This window comes from Miniopterus natalensis, chromosome 13 (genome assembly GCF_054644295.1).
Source record: "Miniopterus natalensis isolate mMinNat1 chromosome 13, mMinNat1.hap1, whole genome shotgun sequence".
Lineage (NCBI taxonomy): Eukaryota > Metazoa > Chordata > Mammalia > Chiroptera > Miniopteridae > Miniopterus > Miniopterus natalensis.
In genome coordinates this window covers 32,897,142-32,922,026 of record NC_142093.1, presented here as the reverse complement: position 1 = coordinate 32,922,026, position 24,885 = coordinate 32,897,142, and the positions used below count along the sequence as shown (strand labels likewise).

Genomic DNA, 24,885 nt, shown 5'->3' with positions numbered 1-24,885 from the left:
TATTAGTCATAAAGTTCATTTTGAGCAGAGGATGTAAACCCTTAACTAGTTACCCAGCTCGCTCACCCTTTTGTTTAAACTATTAGTAATCCTGACTTGATTGAAATTGCGGATATTCTTTTGGCAAATGTTAACATTTACAGATTATATTTTTGTCTAATTAGCATGAAGCTTTGGTAAATCAAAGAATCAAAGGACTGTGCCATTCTGATAGATCCATGTTAATATAAATTAGAAGTAAAACAAAAAATCTATTTAATATAGGGTCACCTGCAGCTAGTCCTCAAAGCAGTGATAACAGTGATACCCATCAAAGTGGAGGCAGTGACATTGAAATGGATGAGCAACTTATTAATAGAACAAAACATGTGCAACAGCGACTTTCAGATACAGAGGTATGAAAAAAGTCTCCCCCCTCCCCAGTAATTTTTGGGTTTCTGCCATGTTTATCCCTTGAACTGGGAATATAAATGTGATCTATGTTCAGGCCTAATCTCTCTTTTCTTTTAATCCTCACCTGAGGATATTTTTTCCATTGCTTTTCAGAGAGAGAGAGCGATTAGTTGCCTCCCCACCCTGACCAGGGCTGGGGATCGAGCTTGCATCCGAGGTACGTGCTCTTGGCCAGAATTGAACCCCGGGCCTTTCAGGCCACGGGACAATGCTCTAACTACTGAGCCAAACTGGCCAGGGCCTTAATCTCTTTTAAGTAGTATTATTGAGGTGCTTTTACTTTCTTTGAGTTTTTAATTCCATTTTGTATTGTTCAAAGGAATGAGTCAAGACTGTGACAGCCTTTTAAAAAGTACAGTGTTGTGTTGATGTCACTTTTTCTTAGTAGTGTAAATATTTATTTAAATCTGTTTGTTTCTAAATACAGGAATCCATGCAGGGAAGTTCTGACGAGACTGCCAACAGTGGTGAAGATGGAAGCAGTGGTCCTGGTAGCAGTAGTGGGCATAGTGATGGATCTAGCAATGAGGTGAATTCTAGCCATGCAAGCCAGTCAGCTGGGAGCCCTGGCAGTGAGGTACAGTCAGAAGACATTGCAGATATTGAAGCCCTTAAAGAAGAAGATGAAGATGATGATCATGGTCATAATCCTCCTAAAAGCAGTTGTGGTACAGATCTTCGGAACAGAAAGTTAGAAAGTCAAGCAGGCATTTGCTTAGGGGATTCCCAAGGTCCATCAGAAAGAAGTGGGACAAGCAATGGAACAGGAAAAGACCTGGTTTTTAACACTGAGTCACTGCCATCAGTAGATAATCGAATACGAATGCTAGATGCATGTTCACACTCTGAAGACCCAGAACATGATATTTCAGGGGAAATGAATACTGCTCACATAGCACAAGCATCTCAGGAATCTTGTATTACACGCACTGGGGATTTTCTTGGGGAGACTATTGGGAATGAATTATTTAATTGTCGGCAGTTCATTGGTCCTCAGCATCACCACCATCACCACCACCACCATCACCACCATGATGGGTAAGTTTACTTTAAAAAACCAAAAAACAGCTTATGTTTTCTTTTTTCTTCTTTTTTTTTAATATATCTTTATTGATTTCAGAGAGAGGAAAGGAGAGGGAGAGAGAGAGAGAAAGAGAGAGAAACATCAATGATGAGAGAGTCATTGATCGAGCCTGCAACCCGGGCATGTGCCCTGACCGGGAATCGAAACCCCGATTGCCTGGATCCTAGGTTGACGCTCAACCACTGAGCCACGCCCGGCCAGGCCAGCTTATATTTTCTTTAGGGAAGTAATTACGTCTTAAATTTATTTACAGTTATTCTAGATCACTGTTGTCCAGTAGGTATATAATGTCAACTACAAATGCATGCCAGAAATACATAATTTTTAATTTTCTGTTGGGCGCATTTTAAAAAGCAGAATGATCCTGGCTGGGTGGCTCAGTTGACATCATCCTGTACACCAAAAAGGTTGCAGGTTCGATTCCTGGTCAGGGCACATACCTAGGTAAGTTTGCAGATTTGATTCCTGGTCTTGTGCATATGGGAGGCAGCTGATCGATGTTTGTCTTGCACATTAATCTCCCTCCCTCCCATCTCTACCTCTCTCCATTCCTCTGTCTGTAAAATCAATAAAAATGTCCTCGGGTGAGGATTAAAAAAATGGTAAAATAGATTAATTATAAATATTATTTAAAGCAATAATATCTAAAATATCTTCACATGTAACCAGTATACAAAATATTAATAAGATTATTCTTGTGCTGTCTTCAGTATTTTGTGTATATTTTATACTTATACCACATCTCAGTTTAGACCAGTCACTTCAAACAAATTTTTTTTAAAAATTACAGTTGGGGCCAGATTACAGCTGGGCCAGCTGATGGGTGTGGCTCAGCGGTTGAGCATTGACCTAGGATCCAGGAGATCGGGGTTCGATTCCCAGTCAGGGCACTAGCCCGATTTGTGGGCTGCAGCCGATCAGTAACTCTCTCATCACTGATGTTTCTGTCTGTCTCTCTCTCCCTCTCTCTCTCTGAAATCAATAAAGATATATTAAAAAAAAAATTACAGTTAATGTACAATATTATATTAGTTTCAGGTGTACAGCCCCGTAATTAGACATTTATATAACTTGTGAAATGATCACCTTGATACTATATGTAGTTATTATTGACTATATTCCCTGTGCTATACTTTATATCCCTGTGACTGTTCTGTAACTACCAATTTATACTTCTGAATCCCTATACCTTTTACAGCCATCCCCCAAGCCCCTCCCCCATCTGTGTTTGTTTCTATGTATTAGGTAAAGCTGCTACGCCTCCCTGACTTGGTAGAGTGGCCCTACGTAGTAGGTGCCCTGTAGGGCCCAGTGGCATAGCCTCCCCCTGTCACCTGAACTGGACGCTCCAGGTGCGCCCCCATGTGGGCTGTGTGTCCTGTCCTGTTGTAGTTGAGCCTTGATTGCTATCATCGCATCACTGGAAGGGATTTACCCCAGGCCAGTTGGCTGCAAGGACTGGCTTCAATTGCAGCAGAGGAGCTGCTGTGCAAGGGCCAACCCCATGGAGAAGGACTTAACTTCAGTGGGGCTTTGGTGCCAGCCAAGTCTGCCCCTTGTGTGTTGCTGTGAGGCAGAAGCTGTCCATCAGGTACACTGGCTCTGGGGCCTCCCAGGAGGTGCAAAGGCGGCTACAATATGTTTCCTGCTCAGGGCCACCCAGCATGAGTTAGAGTGATCTGCAGATGGCTACTACTTGTGCTGGGTTTGGATGTGTCTGGGGGAGGCCAAGCTGCAAACCAAGGCTGGCTGCCTCTAGTGCCAGACGGGGCCACTTAGCAAGAGGTATGGTGTACACAAAGTCCAGATGCTTCTTGTTTGAGAGATTTGATGAAAGTTCGAAGCATGAACTAAGAGAGGCTATTTGTATAGAAAGCTATTGGAAACGGTTTGAATGGGCCCTACTGTTGAGTGGGTCAGGGGTCTCAGGGAATCACCAAGGTGGGACGAACAGTGTTATCCTGGTTGATGGAGACTCAGAAATGGCGCCAGCCTGCTGCCTCTGTGAGGGTGGGGTTCAGCAAAGGAATAACAGCCTCTGCCAGCACTTCTGTTTTGAAGAAAGCTGCCCCTCCAGCTGGGCCCCAGTTAATATTAACCACATTTTGATTGCAGCCTTAAATTAAAATATTTTTCTGGTAGTTATCATTTGATTCTGTAGTTCTATGAGCAAATGTAAACAAATTTTAAGGTTCACATTGTGTTTATAAAATAATTACCTAAAAGTAAGTTTACTGACCTTCTCTGAAATTATTCTCTTTGAAGTGTGTTGGTGGGCAGATAACATGTAGGCATATTGTAAAATTAATATATAGTTCTGCTATTGTGGGCTTTTTAGTTTTTGTAAAGCTCTTAACATAGTATCTTATTAAAAAACAAATGTAGCTTTGTTCTTGAATGTGAATAACTTGTGCCAAATATTTTGAGAAAGATTTTTTTGTTATTCACACAGTGTGTTTAAATATCTAATTAGTAATTTTGTGCCCTTCTCTTTGTTAACAGGCATATGGTTGATGATATGCTAAGTGCAGATGATGTCAGTTGCAGTAGCTCCCAGGTCAGTGCAAAATCAGAAAAAAATATGGCTGATTTTGATGGTGAAGAATCTGGGTGTGAAGAGGAGCTAGTTCAAATTAATTCACATGCAGAGCTAACATCTCATCTCCAACAACATCTTCCCAATTTAGCATCTATTTACCATGAACATCTTAGTCAAGGTAAGATTCTATAATAAAATATTTTACTTTCTTTAAAATAGGAATAATTTATATTACATTGTTAAAATGAATCACAGTTAATATTATGATACTTAAATATTTTTGCTAAGTAGGTTTCATATGGTAGTTTTCTTTCCAAGTGAATGAAATTGATATTCCATCATGAACATAAAGGCTGCAGTTCCATCAAGAGATATTTAGCTAGAAGAAATATAAAAAATATGTATAAAAATTATAGCTTTGTATTTTATAAAATACATAGCTTTATTAGATTTTATATTCAGCAGGACCAAAAAGTAGGAGATTACACAGGATCACATATTGTATGATTCCATTTCTATAAAATGTCTAGCCTGTTGCTAGGGAGGGTTGGAGGGGAAATAAGGGAAGGGGTGACTGCTAAAGGGCAAGGTGTTTCTTTCACTGGGGATGATAAAATCTTTAACCATAATGGTTCTTTCTAACCACTCTAAATCAAGTGGGGAATGTCTGACCTTTGGGCCCTGTACTGCCCACGAAATCATTTGGTCTGGCCCTACCAAGGCAACTACAGGGAGGGATGGACACTCAAAATTCAATATATCTAGGAGCTTTTTTCACAGCTAATTTTTAAGTTGATAATTTTATATGGCCCGCAAATGATGTTATAAATATCCAAATGGCCCTTGGAGAAAGAAGGTACCCCACCCGTGCTCTAAATGAATCTAAAAAAAGTAATAGGACAGACCAGATTTGGAAGAAGCGTTTAGGGAGGGTTAAAGAATAGTGGAAGAAAAAGGAGGAAAGAGAAACATTAAGAGAGGAGAACAGTTTTAGAGTTGTCAGTTTTAAGGTCTGTATCCAACCTCTTGTTTGGTTAGGTACCATCAACACTTGCTAGGCTAGGAAATTGGTTTTGGGATGACAGTACATTGCAAACTAAGTAAACCTGGTCAATTAGATTTATCCTAAAAGGTCATGATTAAACTTGGAGATAGAACTTGTGGATCTTGGCAACAACGTTTATCTATTTAAAATGTTACTTGTACATAATCTAGGTAAGTTTACCTTTTTTTTTTTTATTGTGTTATTGTGGTTGTTGAGAAATGAGTAGGTTAAGATTGAGGTCATTTGATTTTGACACTATTAAATTTTGACCATTCTTCTATTCTTATTCCATTTTCCTTTTATTCAGTACTGTATGTATTTTTTATTATATGGAGTTAGAAGTTGAACAAAATTATTAAGTGTATTAATGCTGTCCAAAGCTACCTTGCAATACAGTGTATTTAATACTATAAAGAACTCCTCCAACACGTTAAGACAATTCAATTTGGAAATGATCAGAAGATTTGAAGACTTAATACATAAAAGAAGATATAGAAATGGTCAATAAATACATGAAAAGATTCTTAATATTGCTAGTCATCTAGAAAATGCAAATTAAAACCAGAGTGCTACTATACACACCTGCTGGAATGGGTAATATTAAGGCTAATGATGACAAATGATGCTAAGGCTATAGAGCAGTAACTAGCTGTCGGGGAGTATAAAACAGTATAGCTAGTTTGGGAACTGTTTTATCAGTTTCTTATAAAGTTATATGAACAGGCACTTACCATAGGACTTAGCAATTCCTTCTAGGTATTTATCCAAGAGAAATGAAAACATATTCACCAAAATATTTATATATGAGTGTTCATACCTGCTTCATTCATAAGAGCCTCAACTGGAATTAACTGGTAGGTAAACAAATTATGGTGTATTCACATAGTGGAATACTACTCAATAAAAAGAAAAGAACTATTGATATAGTTCAACACAATGGATGAATATCAATAAACACCCTAAGCAAATGAAGTTAGAAGAGTACATGCTGTATATAATTTATATTTATTTCTACAATATTTAATTATGGGTGAAATTATGGTTTATTATGGGTGAAATGTACTCAGTGATTACCTTAGGTTTGGTGGTGGGGACTGATTGTATAAGGTCACAAGGGAACCTTTTGGGGTGATAGACATGTTCTGTATCTTACGTATTTACATTATATTTTAATAAGATTAATTTTAAAAAGTAAATACAAACAAAGTGCCAAAAAGTCAAGCCACAGAGTGGGAGAAATATTTCTTAATAAAGGGCTTGTATCCAGAATATAAAAAGTTTTACAACTCAGTAGTAAGACAACATAATTAAAAAGTGGGGAATGATTTATTTCACCAAAGAAGATACATAAATAGCTAATAAGCAGCTCAACTTCATTAGTTATTAGAAAAATGTAGATAAAAACCACAACGAGATTCTATTGCACACCTATTAGAATGGCTAAAATAAAAGACAAATACCATGTGATTTCATTCATACATGGAATCTAATGAACAAACTGACCTAACAGGCAAAATAGAGACAGAGTCATAGATAGCAGGCTGAAAATTCTTGGGGAGGCTGGGGAGGTGGAGGGATTGAACAAAAAAAAAAAGAGAAGGACTCATGGACACAGACAACATTGTGGTGATTGTTGAGGGAAGGGTGGTGGTGGAGTTGGAAGAGTATATAGAGGGGATAAATGGTGATGTAAAAAAATAAATGAAAATACCTATTTTGTAAAAATCTAAAAATATATTAACCTAATGGATGACTATTAAATACATATGTATGCATTTATTCCTCAAGGCACTTTTAGAAATGGAATTTATATAACTGGGAAGCAATTTATTGTTTTAAAAATTGAAACAGAATAAAGAGTCCAGAATAGACCCTTAAAAAAAAAAAAGTGACCAAAGATTGTTGAGGAGGATGTGGTGGAGCAGGAACTTGTACTTTAATATGCTGCTGGTGGGAATGTAAAATGGCACAGTCATGTCAGAAAAGAGTTGGGCAGTTGTTTTGTTAAATGTACATTTATTTACCTTTTGATCCATTAACTCCATTCTTAAGCATTTACCCAAGAGAAAGGAAAACATATCCATAAAAAAGACTTGTTACACAGATGTTTAAGGCAGCATTCCTCATATTAGTCCCAAACTGGAAACTATCCAAGTGTTCATTAACTGGTGAATGTGTAAACGAAATGCACTAGTTTCACATATGAAATATTATTCTGTAATGTAAAGGAGCACACTAGTGATACATGCTTCAGAATGGATGAACGTCAATAAAAGTGTTGCCAAGTGAACAAAGTCATAACACTATGCATACTGTATGATTCTATTTACATGAAATTTCTAGAAAGTAATAATATATGGGGATGGATAAACAGACTAGGGCTGGGAAATGAGATCAGGGATTAGCTGGAATTACGTATGAGAAACTTCTAGGGTGGTGAAAGTGTTCTATAGCTGTGTTGTGGCATAGCTACACAATTCTTATTTTAATGAAATCAATGTACATGTACAATCCAATAGGAAAATTTCATGGTAAAGTTGTTAAAAAGACAAAAGCAAAGAAGATTTTTGCTTAATATAACAGAATTAGTGAGAATTTATTCAGCCTGGTACTCAAAGTCTAAATTATTATAGTAGAATCTGAATTTGAAATTTGGGTAAATTATCTCCAATCTAATTAAAAAAAATTTTTAATGTAAGAATATAAAGACAGCTATACAGAAGGTCATTTAGAAGACTGTCCCTTGGTTATAGAATTACTTCACATAAGTTATATTCTTTATGCTTAATTTGCGTTTTAAGTGTTTATGTACAGTTTTCTTGACATGTGAAAAACATTAAATAATCATGTTTAGTAGTGACGAGACTATGAAAAAACTTTTTTTACTTCAGTCTTATCAAACTTCAGACACTATGACATTCATAAAGCAACTGTTATGCTAATCTTGTATTGTTTTTATTTTGCTATGTAAAAAAGATATTTATTATACTTTTGATTTGTTAACTTTATGAATGCTATAATTCACATCACAATTTTAGTCAGCTGTGTTTCTCTATAGTGTGTTACATTTTGCCCCCTCAGGACCTGCAGTACATAAACATCAATTCAACAGTAATGCTGTGACAGACATTAATTTGGATAACGTTTGCAAGAAAGGAAACACTTTGTTGTGGGATATAGTCCAAGATGATGATGCAGTAAGTTATTTAATAGAACCAAAAGACTGCAAAATTTTAGCAAAATATAATCAGGATAAACAGTAACTTTATGTATTTTTTGTAGGTTAATCTTTCTGAAGGATTAATAAATGAAGCAGAGAAACTTCTCTGTTCCTTAGTATGTTGGTTTACGGATAGACAGATTCGAATGAGATTCATTGAAGGTTGCCTTGAAAATTTAGGAAACAACAGGTAAATAGGAATTTAAAAATTTTTTATGTAGTAAAGTTCATTTTGTGTATTATTGACTTGGTGTGATGAAATCATAGCATTTAATGTGCCATTATCAACCTATTTTTTAGTAATTGTGGTTTTCATATTAGGTTCAAAGACTTCTTTTTCAGGGTTCATATTTTATCACACAGTCTGGCTTTTTTTCAGGATTTTTTTCTTTCTTTTGGCATCTTGAATAGATCCCCACCAAGAGAAACAAAGGAATAATAATAGTAGTACTTTCTTCTTGACTCTGAGAACATACTGGTGATTACTTTGTGTTCAAATTGCAGTTAATGTTCTTGACTGTGTCATATTACATATAAAGGAAGCTAAATAAGGTAAATGAAGTAAATGTAAGCCAAAATAGAAACTTTTAAAAAATATATATCTTTATTGATTTCAGAGAGAGGAAGGAAGAGGGAGAGAGAGAGAGAAATGTCAATGATGACAGAGTCGTTGATTGGCTGCCTCCTGCACACCCCCGACTGGGGACCGAGCCCACAACCTGGGCATGTGCCCTGACCAGGAATCAGACCTCGATCCCCTCGATTCTAGGTCAGTGCTCAACCGTTGAACCAGGCTTGGCCAGGCCAAAATAGAAACATTTTGATAACGGCATTGTTCTTTCATTTGAGTGGATCATTTGTGTCTCTACTTTTGTAATGTATAAAGAATTAGATTAGCGTTTTTCCTCTAGTTTGACTTCTGCCGTGTATTTATAGCCTTCTTATCAGAGCTCAAATGATTACCATAAGTTTATTGATTTTTTTAAAATTTCTGTTCTATTGTATAATTTCAGGCTTTTCCTTGTCTTATACTGCTTTGATGGTGATGTTTTATTTTCTGTCATAATAAATTCAATTATTGATTGAATATATTATTTATATTAATACAATGTTTTCAGTTTACCTCTCCCCAGGCCTGATATAAATGCCAAATTTTACTGAATATTTAAGTGCTTCAAAAAATTCTTTTTCCTAATTGAATTAGACATGTATGTGCAATATTTTCTACTTCTGGTCTTTAAAGGGCTGTCATTTGAACAGTCACAATAGAAAATTGCTTGTTCATGCAGGTATGAGAAATTATTAATGGACCTCTTTTAGTGGGTCAATTGCCTCATTTAAAAGGAATGCTACTAATGGCTGAATGATATTTCGTCATTTACATAGGTATTATACTAGTTAATTTAAAAATGCTAATTCTCTTTTAAAAGTCTTTGTGGAAACCACCAGTTTTTTAAAGTGGTTTTATAAATTTTGTATTCTTCATATGTGTATCTGCATTCCCTGTGACCCAGCAATTAATTCCACTGCTAAGTATGTGCCCTAAGAAATTCCTCCAAGTGGTTACCAAAAGACACTATTCAAGAATGTTCATAGCAGCACTATTCAAAATAACTAAATATTCTTTGTGTAACTATCCAGATGCCAAAAAAGAATAGGAAGGAAAATCAAATTTGGACGGTTGAGTGACATTTTGTATAACAATGGCAATTAATGAATTACAGCTGCACAGAATAGTGTGGATGAATCTCACAAACATAGTGTTGAGTGAAAGACGCCAGATCTATCTCTTTAATTTTATAATGTTTAAAACAGGAAAACTATTATATTTAGTAGTCAGGATAATGGTTACTCTTATGTTGTTAGTGACTGGAAGGGGCGCAATGAAAATTTCTGGTATGCTGGTAATGATTTATTTCTTGGTGGTGGTTGCACAAGTATGTTTACCTCCTAATATTTTGAACTGTCACTTAGATTTACATGTTTTTGCATGTGTGCTATACTTGCAAGAAGAAAAACAACTGTGAAAGATGAAATATCATGTAGCCTTTTAGGGTCTTGTTTTCAAAGATTATATAATAACATGAGCATATACTCACAGATCAGTCTGTTAAATAGATTGCAAGCAATATGTGGGACTGTAAAATGGTTATTTTCTGGTAGGATTGAGTTATTTTTTCTTCTTTAAGCTTTTCCGTTTTCCATTTTTCCACCATGAGCATATATTTCTTTTATAAGTAAACTTAAAAGGGACAAAAGGAAAATCTGTGTATAAAATGGAAATTGTCAATCTGGATTTTTTATTAAGCTTGATTTTGTCCACCCCAAATTACTTGAAGATGAAACATTTCACACTTGTTTGAGGCAATCACTGTACCCTAATCACTTAATGATTTTAAAAATATTGATTTTTAGAGAGAAAGGGGGGGAGAGAAATGTGGAAGTGAGAGTGAAACATAGATCTGCTTCCTCCTGCATGCCCTCCACCGGGGAATCCAGCCCGCAATCCGGGCTTGTGTCCTGATGTGGAATCAAACTGGTAACCTTTTGGTGCAAGGGACAACACCCAGTCAACTGAACCACACAGGCCAGGGTTAACTTAATGATTTTTTGAATAACTAGTAAACATAACTATTATGTTGAAGTTAATTTTGCCCTCAGACTTTACTCCACAGAAGGTTGCTATATCATGCTAGTCTTACTATAGAAGACATTAGTCATGTGACAATACATAGAACATAGTGCCATTTTTCAGCCTATGATATATGTAGCATAGACAGTGTATATCAGCTGAACTTACTGAGGTTATCATTGCAAATGGAAAAAAATAGGTTTGAAAATAATTTAATTATCACCAGTCTGGGTTTCCTAACAAACCAGTGGTTTTCAATGGAGGTGACTCCCCTCAGCCAGACAATGTTATTGTCTGAAGATACTTTAAAAAAAAAAAGTTTTTATTGATTTCAGAGGGAGAGAAAGAGAGAAATATCGATGATGTAGGTCATTGATCATGCCCCCCCCCACCCCCTTGGGATCGAGCGCACAACCCAGGCATGTGCCCTGACGGGAAATCAGACTGTGACCTCCTGGTTCATAGGTTGACGCTCAACCATTGATCCACCCCAGCGAGGCTGGAGATACTTTTGATTGTTACACTAATGAGTAGGAAGGATTAGAAGTGTTATTACAGGCCAGGGTTGCTGCTAAATATCCCTCCATGCAGAGAACAGCCCCTTACAACAAAGAATTATCTGGCCCTGAATGTCAATAGTGACATCAGAGTTGAGAAATCTATTCTAAATACAAGAATTCTTTCTCCAAACATAGCCCCCTTAGTTTACCATCACAGTGAGAAAAGAAAGTTGGGCAAGTATGCTAGTATTAATAGGAAAACTCTTCCTTATGTTAAACAAATGGGCAGTGTAACCTTAACTCGTTTACCATTTTCCTCACATTTGACAAAAATCATAGAGGTTTACTTTTTTTTTTTTTTTAATCCTCACCCAAGGATATTTTTTTCCATTGCTTTTCAGAGAGTGGAAGGGAGAGAGAGACATTGATGTGAGAGAGACATTGATTGGTTGCTTCCTGCATGGAGGCCGGGGGTTGAGCCTGTAACCGAGGTATGTGCCCTTGACCGGAATCGAACTGAGACCCTTCAGGCTGAGGGCCAACACTTTAACCAGTGAGCCAAACCAGCTAGGGCAGAGGTTTGCTTCTTGATGATGGTAATTTTTTATATACTTATGGAGGTTTTATTTTTATTTTCTCTATGCTAGCCTTTTCATTTTCTTTCCAGTTCCTCACTTGCCATGGTTTATAGACCTGTCAGCATTTTTTGTTTCCTTTTGCTTTTCTCTGGTCATATTCCAACTTATTTTATAAAATGAACGTAGCCTTTTTTGAACAATAATTTGGACTCTTTACTTCTCAGGAAGCAGATCTGAAAAAGAAAATTAAAGTCTTCCATAAATTGCCCATAATTCTATCATTTATATGGGACCATTGTAAACACTTTTTAAAAATGTTTTTATTAATTTTAGAGAGGAAGGGGGAGGGATAGAGAGGTAGAAACATTGACTGACTGCGTCCTGCAGGTGCTCCACCAGTAATCTAGCCTGCAGCCCGGGCATGTTCCTTGACTGGGAATCAAACCAGTGACCTCTTGGTTCTTGGGTTGACTCTCAACCACTGAGCCACACCCTGGCTCGGCTATAAACACTTTTTTAAAAATGTCTGCATAATCTTTCTCTGTGATATGCAACATGTGCCTTGTGCACATTTATCCCTAGGTAGATTGGTTTATAAGGCATATAATAACATTTCAGCAATGCAGGAAGTTTAAAGTTACACAAAGAAACACATAGTAGAATGTGTACCTAGGCACCCCTGAGATTCTGTGGCCTTCTAAGAATTGAATTGAGACTCTGGGAACCTATTCAGTGTGCTGTTTTTTGCCAATGATTCCCTGTAGGTACTTGAACCCGTGTTCAGTTTTTTTGCATTTGTGTACAAATGATTTCTTGAGTAATGATTGCATGTGTCAGAAATCTTGTTTATGTTAATAAAAGTTCAGATGATTAAGAAATGGGTGGTACTATATACTTTTTTTGTTATGTTTTTTCCCCCTCCCATGATGACTATATTATAAACAAGATTTTGTGTCAACTCTTGGTGTATATATAGTTGTTTGTATGGATAAAAGACATAAAACAATAATTAATAAATAATAATAATAATTGATTAATAAATAATATATTGTTTATAAATAAGTGAAAGAGGTCAGTGCCCCCGACTAAATAATCAGGTATTTCATGTTTTAAAAATTCTTGTGGCACACCAATGTGCATTGGCACACAGGTGGAAAATCACTGGCCTTAGTAATAAGTTTCTGGTTACAACAAAAACTCTTAGAACCAAGCAAAGAACTATAGCAGTTTAGTGTAATAGAATTTTTCTGGACTCTAAAATTAGTATCTTGTTACTCTGGATTATTGAACCCTTTTGACTTAAACTTATTGTTGCCTAGAATTTTGGTATTTGAAAGTTTCACTCTTGGAAGAATTTTTGAAATATATAGCAGTTCTTTTTTATATTGAGTTTTGTAAGCATTTAGCAATCAAAACTTCAACATGGAAGTACTAATTTCTGTCACCAGGCAAATAAATTATCTTCCCCATTTTGGAAGTGATTAATTTTTAATCTATAATAAGTATGTACTTTATATCATTTTTCCTTTTAAATTTATTTCAAATAAGATGTTGCAGTATTTTGAGATCATGTTGAATTTGAATTTGCTCATTTCTTATAAAATATTCTTAAATGTATAGCACTTAAAATATGTGGCTTCTGAATTCTTGGGAAAATTTTTAAGGAGAAAATTTGGAATTTTTCTGACGCTTAGGAAAAACTTAAAAATGTTTTAGTCATTTAATGTTTAGTTATTTATTTATAAATATATTTTTATTGATTTTAAAGAGAGAGGAAGGGAGAGGTTAAACATTGATGATGAGAGAGTCGTCATTGATTGGCTGCCTCCAGAATTAAGCCTGCAACCCAGGCATGTGTCCTGACCGGGAATCCAACCTCAATCTCCTGGATCATAGGTCGATGCTCAGCCACTGAGCCATGCCCGGCCAGGCTAGACTCTTAACACCATTGACTGCAAAAGAGAGAATTCAGTCAGATTTTCAGAAAATATACATTTGTTTCATACTATAAGACTTGCCATAGTTTTTTCTTAAAGAAAATAAGAAATGGTATATCTTTCTAGTCTTTGTATTTTAAACCATTATTGAAATTACACTAGGCAAACAATTTTGAAATATGCCTTTGTGATTTTAGATGAACTTTTTCTATATCTTTTTTCTTTGTGATCTCGCTTATTGATTTTATTCCTGTAAAGCCTCAGGTCTCTGATTTTTCAACTAGTGTGCTAAGAATTTTGACAACATCCAGTACCTAACTATTTAGTCAGGGATACTGACCTTTTTTCCCTTAGATTGTTAAATAAAAAGATGACAACAGCCAGCACAACAATAGCCCTCTGGTGTGAATGAATCAAAAGTATACTTTTTTTTTTTGGTCAGATCAGCAAAAAGTATATTTTTTAGGTGTGCTCCAAAATTTTAGTAATTAGTTTATGTGTGCCATGAGGTGAAAAAGATTGAAAATAACTGCCTTAGGTCAAATTTATATATATATCTCTATTTGTTCTAGTGTTATATGTATTAATTCTTAGGAAAAACTCCAAAAATGTTTCTGAAATTTTGACAAAGGATTTTAGATAAAGAATCTGAAATTCCCCTTGATTCTCCATGGTCTGTTTTTCCAAACCCCATTTACTGTGCAACTTGCCGAAAAATATTAAAAATTTTATTTAAAACTATACTTAATTTTTTTATTTACATAGACCTGTATATTTTTTGTTTTCATCAACTACCTAAAATGGAATTGCAGTCTCATGGGACTTTAAGAAACTGATAGAGTTTTTGACAGTCATATTTTAAAAATATACTTTAAAATGTTAATATTTTTAAATATTTGGAGAATGTTTACATTGCACTTACTGTATATCAGGCACTTACTGTCCTCATTACTTCACTATGTACTCCTTAACCTGTACCAATATGGGTTTGATCCTCTAATGTCCTACTAGCATACTGCTTTTTTTTATTGTGTAGTAGAAGTTTTGTTTCGTTTTTTGTCCTGGTTCTTCCTGACAGTTATATATCACTTAAAAAGTTGGTCATAGCCCTGGCCGGATGTGGCTCTGTTGGAGTGTTGTCTCATACACCAAAGAAGTTGCGGGTTTGATTCCCGGCTAGGGAGCATACCTAGGTTCGATCACTGGTTGGGGCATGTATGGTAGACAACTTACCGATGTTTCTCTCTCTCTAAAAATCAATAAAAACTTATCCTTGGGTGAAGATTAAAATAAATAAATAGTTGGTCATCTCCTTCCTTGAAAATCTTGCTTTTAAGTTCTTTGCTGGTTCATTATTTAAGTATATATTCATTATGCACCATGTGCAGAGAATTTTAGTAAGAGTCTTTGCTCTCATTGAGCATATATCAATGATGGGTACATTAAATAAAGGAATGTTCTTTAGATGATGATGAAAAATTGGGAAGGAATCAAGAGGAATAAAGAGGTTCCTGGGGCAATGGACGGGTGTTATTTAAAAAGATGTCATGGGCATATTTTCTGATGACAGTTGAGGAAACATGAATAAAGTGAGAGGGATTCCTGCAGATAGATACTTAGGTAAAGAGCATTTCCAAATAGAGACAATAGCAGAGGCCCTGAGCAGGAATGTGATTGTGTGTGTTGAAGGGATATCAAAGAGAAAGATTGGAAGGAAATAAAGTTAGACTGATCGGAGAATAGGGACATATTACAAACAGGGCTTTGTAGTCCAATTTAAGTACTTTGGGTTTCATTCATAAGTAAATTTGCCTTTCTCTCTAGTTTGTGCTACTCAGTATTCCCCACTGTTTCCCTCCCACTCAAACGTGTTATTTTTATACCCCTGGTACTCTTCTCAAAGAGTAGGCATTTTGGAGGACTTACTTGTACATCAGACTTGTGGTCAGGGTGCCAACTTTTCTCTTTTCAAAAATTCTTTCAAGAAGCTATATTGGCTCCTGAACTTAAAAAAAAAAGAAAGAAATTCAGTATCTCATTAGAGTTTGTTGCCCTTTCGAGGCTCATGCAGGCAACCTCCTTGCCTGCTAAAACTTCTGGGATTTGTATGCCAGTATCTTCCCTGTACCCCTTTCTTCCAGAAGATAGGCATACTCAGTTCTACTTGAGTATGAACTTCCCTATTCCTTTTTTGCTTCTTCATACTTGAGGTATGTGATGTGCTTTCATTATTAACATGGCTCCTAATGAAGTGATTCTCAGCTTAGATGCAGATCATAGTAAATGAGAATTAGGGAGAAAGTGGTAGTTTGTTTAGTTCAAAAAAATATTCTCTACATTATTGCTCCTCAGAATGTGATCCACAAACCAGCAGTTTATCACTGGTGATGTTGTTATAAATGCAGAATTTCTGAACCTACCTTAGACCTACTGAATCAAAATTTGCATTTTAACAAAATTCTCTCAGGTGAATCAAGTGCACATTAAACTTTGAGAAGCCCCCCTCTAGCTGCTGCTTCCTATTTTCCTTAATTAAATTCTCAGAGCCCCCATCACTTACTAAAGAATATGTACTTTCATGAAGAAAAATTTACCTTTAAATGCCCTTCATTTGCTTTTATACTCAGATATTTATAGTGTATTTTACTTTAAAAGTCTTGGGTTGGAATTTTAAAACTTGATTTCTTGCCCCAATGGTAAAATAAATTTATATTTCAGAAGAAAAATTTTTAATGTTTGTGTAAGAAATATATATGTAAAGTTCATTAAGTTCTTTTGCATATAAGATTTTAAATAGTTGAATTTCTGTAAAAAGCCAGAACTACTGATAGTAGTTAAAATTATTTTATTCTATAAATATTTGTTTTTGTTGTTTCAGATCGGTTGTGATTTCCCTTCGACTTCTTCCAAAACTGTTTGGTACTTTTCAGCAGTTTGGGAGTAGTTATGATACACATTGGATTACAATGTAAGTAAATAAAAGAAGTGTATTCATTTTAAGGATCTTTTTTTTTAAATCGTAGTTATCGAAGCAGGGTTTTGAATAATTTGCTTACTGGCTTTTATTCTGTAACAGGAAAATTTTATTTTCATGTGGTTCAAATGTTTTCTTAGGTTTCTTGAGTGTTCTCTCTTCCACTTATCCCCATGGAAATTATTTTCCCATCAGTAGAAAAATCTGACTTTTGTATTCTTTGTAGTTTGAGGAAAATACTGTGACAATTAATGCTCTTAATTTTAGGGTGAAGATTTTTAGTATATCTAGCCATAGCAAAGAACTGAAGAAGATCCACACTAAAATAAACACTCCAGATGTCTTTTATTTTTCCTGTTACTAGGAATTGGTTCTAGACATTTTATCATGTTAGGGATAATCTTGACCCACCCCATCCTATTAATGAATGTTAAAGAATTCTTTCAAGGATAGTACTTTGTGAAATTGATCCAGTTTTTGGTAATATTCTAGAGAAAGTTAGCTATCACAAGTACTTCATTAATCTATAAGAATGTGTGACTTATTTCAAAATAGACTTTTGGAGAGACTTTAGAAACATTTAAATTTTAGGAAAAATTAGATCTGTTGGATTCATGTTTGAAATCAAGTAGGATGGCTTTTACCTAATATCTTCTCACATCTAAGAGCTCTTGCACTTCCTTGCTTTCAAAATACCTTTTAAAAAATTCTTGGACATCTACATTATTGTTCTAAATAAGATGAAGTTCTGAGTTATAGCTCTTGCTTACTTATTGCTCTTTTAAAAGAGATCTATTTAATGTGAACCTCTATTATTTTTTTAAAAGCATCTTAGTCTCTTCAGTTAATATTGCAGTATGACTCTAGTGATCATTCTATTTGTGAATGCAGGGAAGGTCCTTGAGATGCTAAACAGAGGAATGGAGGAAAATATTTAGCATCCTTCAAGTATAAGAATAGCATGAGTCATATTTCATGGACACTTCCCATAGTGTTTAAATGGCTGAATTACAAAATTCTAAAATTTGAAAGGGATTCACTTGGGCAGGATGGTGACATATTGTGGCTAGTTGAGTTTGATGTTGAGGAAGAAAGGGTAACATTCTTGTGGAAGAGGCAAACTGAATATATAGTTATCAAGTACCTGAACCTAAATATATTGAGTTGAAACTTTTTGAGCTTGTTCATGAAATTAAATGTAAATAAGCTCAGTTAATCACAGATAACAGGTTTCTAACATGAGACTGGTATCCGAAATCTTATCCAGTGATTCACTTAAAAGAACACTGAGCTCCCTATAGTTAGTTAGCATCAGTAACAAAAAACCACTTATTGTGAATCTTATGTGCAGCAGCACTCAACATTTGGCACATATTATCTCTTAAACTCTTATGGCCCATATTTTAAAATTGGAAGTTATTGTCCCTGTTCCTCTTAGTAAATGTTCAGGTAAGCAGCAAACACTTCAAGAGGTCAGGTTACTTGCCCAAAGCTGTGGAACAAGTGTGTTAGAACTGGTTTTAAACCTAAGTCTTAAAAAAAAGAAAAGAAAACCTAAGTCTTAGATTCTACCACTTGATCTTCATTAAATGATTGGCAAGATGAGTAACTTATTTTGAAAAGAGCTATAGCAAAAGCATGATGTAAATCACATTAGAAGTTTGGGAATTTTAATCCTTTTACATCTATACATTTTAGCAGATACATTGCTAGTAAATACTGTGTAAGATGGGTTAATTGTGGAAATTAAAGATGCTGGGATCTCTGATTGTATTTATTTATCACTATTCCCCCCCCCCCCCAGCATTTCTAGATTACTTTGGAGCTTAATACCTGAATATTTCTTTGATTTTAAAAAAATTGTTAAAAATAATTAGCAGATTACATATTGACAGTAAAAAAAAATTCTGGTTTAGTAAGTTCATATTGTTTGTATTTTATATGCCAGGCCTCCTGCTAAATTCTGCTAAATAATGACCAGTGCACACAGTTTATTCTTATATGGACTGTATCATACTATTTTTAATATTCATGTTAGTCATTTATAATTAACACTATACCAGACATTTTATCCCCTTCACAGGGATTGAGTATTTTAAGGTTAAAAAAATGACATTGATATTCTAAATTAATAAAAATTAAGGCGTAAGTTTTGACAAAAGATTTTGTATTTGAAAATTTTATAGATATATATTTTCCATTCTGTAATAGATTTATTCTTTTACCTTATGGCTTTAAAATTATTTTTTCTCTCAATTGGTCCAGGTGGGCAGAAAAAGAACTGAATATGATGAAGCTTTTCTTTGATAATTTAGTATACTATATTCAATCTGTAAGAGAAGGAAGGCAAAAACATGCACTGTAAGTATCCCTTAATTAGGTTAGTTGTGTTTAACTGTTGATTGTTTATCCTCTAAAAGATAACTTTCCTGTGTTTCTACTTCTTTTCTATAGTAAATAAATATAAAAATTTCAATTGTAAAAAATTTAAGAGAAGGAAAGGATTTTTTTTGAAGTTGTATTTCGTAGTTATTTTTGTAATTCTTAATCTTAAGGAAATGTAGGTTCTATAACTTAGGGGTGGTTAATCTTCACTATTGAGTTTTGTTCAAAGTTGTTTTCAGGAACTAAAAGTAAATTTTTTTCCAGAAATCATCAATATCCTTGTCTTAATGTATGTATTAGGGCATTGAATCTAAAAATTTTAAATATTTACTTCCAAACAAATATATTTAACATAATTAATTTAAAACATTATTCTCTGTAATAATTGGATACTAGTATTAAAAAATTTAGGACATGTGTGGAAAGCTTAAAAAAGGATGACATGACTGGTTAATATTTCATCATTAAAAATATTCTCTGGCCCGGCTGGCGTGGCTCAGCAGTTGAGCATTGACCTAGGATCTTGGAGATTGCGGTTTGATTCCTGGTCAGGGCACATGCCTGGGTTGCAGGCTCACTCCCTAGTGGGGACGTGTAGGAGGTAGCCGATCAATGACTCTCTCATCATTGATGTTTTTATCTTTCCCTCTCCCTTCCTCTCTCTGAAATCAATAAAGACAAATTTAAAAAAAAAATTTCTCTGGATATGTTGAAGTGACATTGGATAAGAATTGGCAGAAATTGGTCAGTGGTAGAGCTGTGTTTAAAACTATTCTTATAGGGAAATGCCTACCCAGAAGTAAACATGTAAAATTCAGAAGGTTTCTGCTTGTGAGTCAATTGGTGGAGACTGATGGCCTAATTGAGGAAACCAGCTCATTGTTAGTATCAGCACGTCAGTAAATATGAGAAGTAGCACAGTATTTACTGAGAAGATATACACACAGAAAACTTACACGTCGATGGAAGCTGAGTACGCTGGAGAAGTGTTCAGAAAAGTCACAGACCTTTAAGGCATATTTATTCACCTTCAAAAATGAATTTATTTTTTTCCACAAAGCAGTTTTTCCTTCAGATTTTACTATGTGCTTGAGAGTACCACCATCCTCTCCCAGTCACCTAAAACTTGGAGACTTGGATTTTGGGGGATTCTTTTATTTCTAAACATTGAATAATGATGATGATGTTGATAAAAATAGCTAGTGTTCATTGATACTGTGTGCCAGATATCATTTAAGTATTAAGTATTAACTTCAAGATATACAACAACCCATTGGAGGTAAGCAGTCTCATTTTAAAAATAAAAACATTTAAACTATGAGGTAAATAACTTGTCCAAGGTCACACATTTTAGTAGTGAAGCCAGTGTTTCTAGAATTCCTTTTATGAACAGTGGAACAGTTTATTTTCTATAATTACTGTTCTTGAGTGTTACCTTATACTGTTGTCAATCTCTAGTTAGTTTGATGCTAAAATATATCCCATGTCTTTTCACAAGTTGACATTCCCACGAACACAGTTCCAGTTTTTTTTTTGAATCCTTACCAACAACATCATTGTTCATTGACTTCCCTCCTGATCAATACCAAACTCTTCTATCTGACATTTAGGCTGGCCATAATCTGGCCCCCTGTCTACAGCTTCAGACCCATCTCTTAGGTTTTCTCATCCAGCATTTTAAAAATGCTGTTTCTTTTCAAATGCCTACAAACTGAATTCTGAGAGAGCCATGTAAAATCACCTACTTAATAAGCTTCCAGAGCAACTCTTACATTAACCACTGAATTTTGTACACATGAATTATAGTTATTTAGATTTGAAATAACATTTAAAAGTGTCAATTGTGTATCAACTGAGTTCTTCATGAACTAGATTTATGGAAATTATATTTTATTAGCGTTTCTTATTTAAGGAATAAGAGTATGTCACTGGAGGGACAGTGATAATGAAACATGCAATTTCTAGATAGAGATGTAGTTTTTTGTTAACTTGTAATTTATGTGCATATTGTATAATTTCAAAATGTCATATTCATTCCACTATTGAGTTCTTACGTACTTTCTCGTCATCTAATTTGAAAGTACATTTTCTAATAGTTTACAGATTTTTATAATTTATTAAATAACATGAATCGCAAACATAACATTTGACTTATGACCTTTTTTTGTGTATCCAAAGTTATATAATTAACATTTAATAATTATGAATTATGAAAATGGAATTTTATTTTTGTGTAATTTAAGATTAGGACCATTCAATCTTTAAAAATAATTAAGAAATAAGATCTTTCGGTTAATTATTTTAATGAATTTTTATATGTAGGTACAGCCACAGTGCTGAAGTTCAAGTTCGACTTCAGTTCTTGACTTGTGTGTTTTCAACTCTGGGATCACCTGATCATTTCAGTAAGTTTTTTAATCAGTATTTTAATCAGTTTTTAGATCTGTATTGATCCTTGAAGAAGAGTCCAGTGAAATATACTCATGCCTTTTTTTTTTTTTTTGGGGGGCCAGAGCTCCTTTTCTCTTACTAGACTGTGTTATCTCTCACTCTCCACACTCTTTATGTCTATGTCAACAAACCTCATTTGTAAGGACATTCTCTTTCTTTAGCTATGTTAATATAGTCAAACTCATGAATGTCTTACTAGCCTGAGAGGTGTCATCACTCTTTTTAAGTCCATATTTATGCTTGAGATGCACCATGTGTTTATTTTACTGTGTAAGTCTATAATTTTTTCAAGTCAAAATTATTTGTAACAAATACCACTAACATTGTTATACCAACAGATTTCAAAATGAAGACACTTGTTTTTGATAGGAAACTGATGTCTCATGTTACTAGGTCATTTATCATACCCATTATGATGGGTACCATACAGGAAAAAAATAATATAAAATGAAAAAAACCCATCTTATTCTTGGAGAAGTCAAATCTAAACAAATTCTATCAACATAAATAATTTCACATGCCCACTAAATTTTATGTTTGTTTAGAATAGACTCTCATTGGAAATATTAACCACTCTTCTCAGTATTTGAATAGTGAATTATTTATTTTGCTGCTTCCATCCCAGTGAGCACAGTATATACATTCTTTGTGCATTATAGCTACTGTCCAGATAGAATCCAGTTGAAAACTTTACTTCCCCCAGATCATAATTGTACTTTTACTGGCACAGTTCCTGTCAGGTATAGTATAGTTACTCCAAAGTTATATTCCATAAGTTAATACTGATTTTTAATGTATCAACGAATATCTTTTTTAAAAACTTAAAACAATAAAGCATATACAATGTCTATTGAATGTAGATTGGTGATTCAGTCATTTATAAATACATTTCTGTTTTATCATTTAGTTCACTAATTAACCTGGATATTCTTTTTTAGGACTGGTATCTATTTTCTTCAGTTGTCGCTCATCTTAATTACTTGTGTTTAAGTTATACACTAAATGTTGTTTCTAGTTTTATGTTGACTCCCAGAGGCACAAGTTGTTCTTAGAACAGATACTCTGTACATTAACTATTTCTGTGAGAAACAGGATACTGTTTTTCTGTTCAAACTCTTTAGACTGGTATTGCATCTTGGTAAATGTTTTCTGAGGTGTTTTTTTCATATTCTGGATCTCATCTACTTTTCCCAAGAGAGAGGTTTCTTAGGATTCTATCATACCTTCATATCCCTTCTGATTCTGGGGAGCCAACCCCAGACTTTGGAACCTCTTATGATACACTTGAAAATCCATGTAATGCTTTTATTTCTACCTCTTTAGATTGTCTCATTTATCCATATTCAGACTTCTGATTGCCTTTAATGCCTTCTCCTCCTTTTGAATAGTTCTCTGGCTTCCTTCCGTCACACTTTGGAATCATTTAATACTTGAGTCAAAGTACCATACAGGTTTCATCTCATTACAGTGGCTTCCCTGTTAATTGTATCCCCTGATGTGTTGCTGTTCTCTGTTTTAGGCAGTCAGTTCCATTTTTCTTTGTTTATCACAAGGATCCTTATTTTCACAGTTTACAAAAATAATGCTTATTAGCATGTATTGTTCACCTGTTGTGTGCATAGAGTGAGCTTTGAACATGGTATCCACTCTGTTCTTAACCCATAAACCTTAGTAGAACTGACTCCTCAACTTTTGGAATTACCTTCCGTTAATCATGTGTACTTTAATACAGTAATATGTTCATATTTTAGGAAGAATGATTTTCCAGACCAAATGACTCTTCTAGGATACTATATAAATTGTATGTTTTTAGACGATTTATATATAGATTATATTTAACTACATTTAAAAGCATAAGTTATGTGAAGTCTCTTACAAAATAATTTTTATAAAAGGCTGTAAAACATCTCTATATTTTTGGATATATTGGTGCTTCTAATACATTGAATTAGGAGCGAAACATTGTATGTACCATGATTCAAAATTTGAATTTTTTTTTATCTAGGGTTAAGTTTAGAGCAGGTCGACATTTTATGGCATTGTTTAGTAGAAGATTCTGAGTGTTACGATGATGCACTCCATTGGTTTTTAAATCAAGTTCGAAGTAAAGATCAACATGCTATGGGAATGGAAACCTACAAACATCTTTTCCTGGAGAAGGTAATTTTATTTCTTTATAGTTTTATTGTTTATATTGTTTTTCCATATTTCCTTTTTATCTCTTAAAATATAAACTCTGTAATGTTAATTTTTTTTCCTCTTTCGACATCATTTTTTTAAAAAGGTAAATGTACTGTTTTTCAGCAGCCCTTATATAGTTTTTTCCACTTAGATTTTGCTTTAATTTTGTTTTCTGCCGTGTTTATATCAAAATTAATACTTAGTTTATATTTGCAAAAATACTCTGTTCCTTAACTAAAGTACTTAAACTAACAGTAATTAGCATAACTCTTCAGGCAAACACAAGAGATGTGGGGAGTTTTGGTATTTATTTTTTAAATAACATTATAGTTAAATTTTTAGGCGTGGTACCCACACCCACTAGTGTGGAGTTGTATTCTGTGACTCTTCCTTAGTTAAATGGTTGTGGTTTTAGCCAGTCTTCTGGCATATGTAAGCCAACATTCAGATACTTTGTAGATCCCTAGGAAGGCAGTTTTAGGAATTGCTGTACTGATATTAAAGATATTCTTCTATCCAGTTTTGTTCGCCTTTATCAGATGCAACAATTGTTTCAGGTGTTAATTTTCCATGAGTTTTGAAACATTGATAATAACAGCAATAGACTTATGCTTATTTATGAGATTGTAAAGGCTCTCTGCAAGCTCTCACATTATCTCTGGTAGAATTGAGTATATGTGAATGAGTACATGTAAACTAAGTTACTTAATAGATCTAAAGCAAAGCTACAAATACACTTTCAGGTATTTTAATTTCAACCTGTGACTTACAAACTGTACGTGTAACTACACATCTCATAAATGTGCATGGTCTAGGTATACAAAAAATGATAAATTTTTTAATTCGTTATCTCTGATTTTAGTCTATGTTCATTACAAAAACTGAAACATATCAGGTATGTTTTAA

The 24,885-nt window shown here is 34.3% G+C and overlaps 1 protein-coding gene across 4 annotated transcripts in view; it reads left to right on the top strand.

The window, feature by feature from the left end:
• Nucleotides 1-24,885, top strand: part of USP34 (ubiquitin specific peptidase 34) — a 183,752-nt gene that overhangs the window by 61,080 nt on the left and 97,787 nt on the right. For all 4 annotated transcript variants that reach the window (XM_087823588.1, XM_087823587.1, XM_087823585.1 and 1 more), the window contains 9 exons: nucleotides 265-395; nucleotides 881-1,491; nucleotides 4,040-4,254; nucleotides 8,203-8,318; nucleotides 8,404-8,531; nucleotides 16,867-16,956; nucleotides 19,228-19,323; nucleotides 21,670-21,752; nucleotides 23,804-23,958. In XM_087823588.1, the coding sequence (XP_087679714.1) occupies nucleotides 265-395; nucleotides 881-1,491; nucleotides 4,040-4,254; nucleotides 8,203-8,318; nucleotides 8,404-8,531; nucleotides 16,867-16,956; nucleotides 19,228-19,323; nucleotides 21,670-21,752; nucleotides 23,804-23,958 (1,625 nt within the window). The remainder of the gene's footprint in view (nucleotides 1-264; nucleotides 396-880; nucleotides 1,492-4,039; nucleotides 4,255-8,202; nucleotides 8,319-8,403; nucleotides 8,532-16,866; nucleotides 16,957-19,227; nucleotides 19,324-21,669; nucleotides 21,753-23,803; nucleotides 23,959-24,885) is intronic.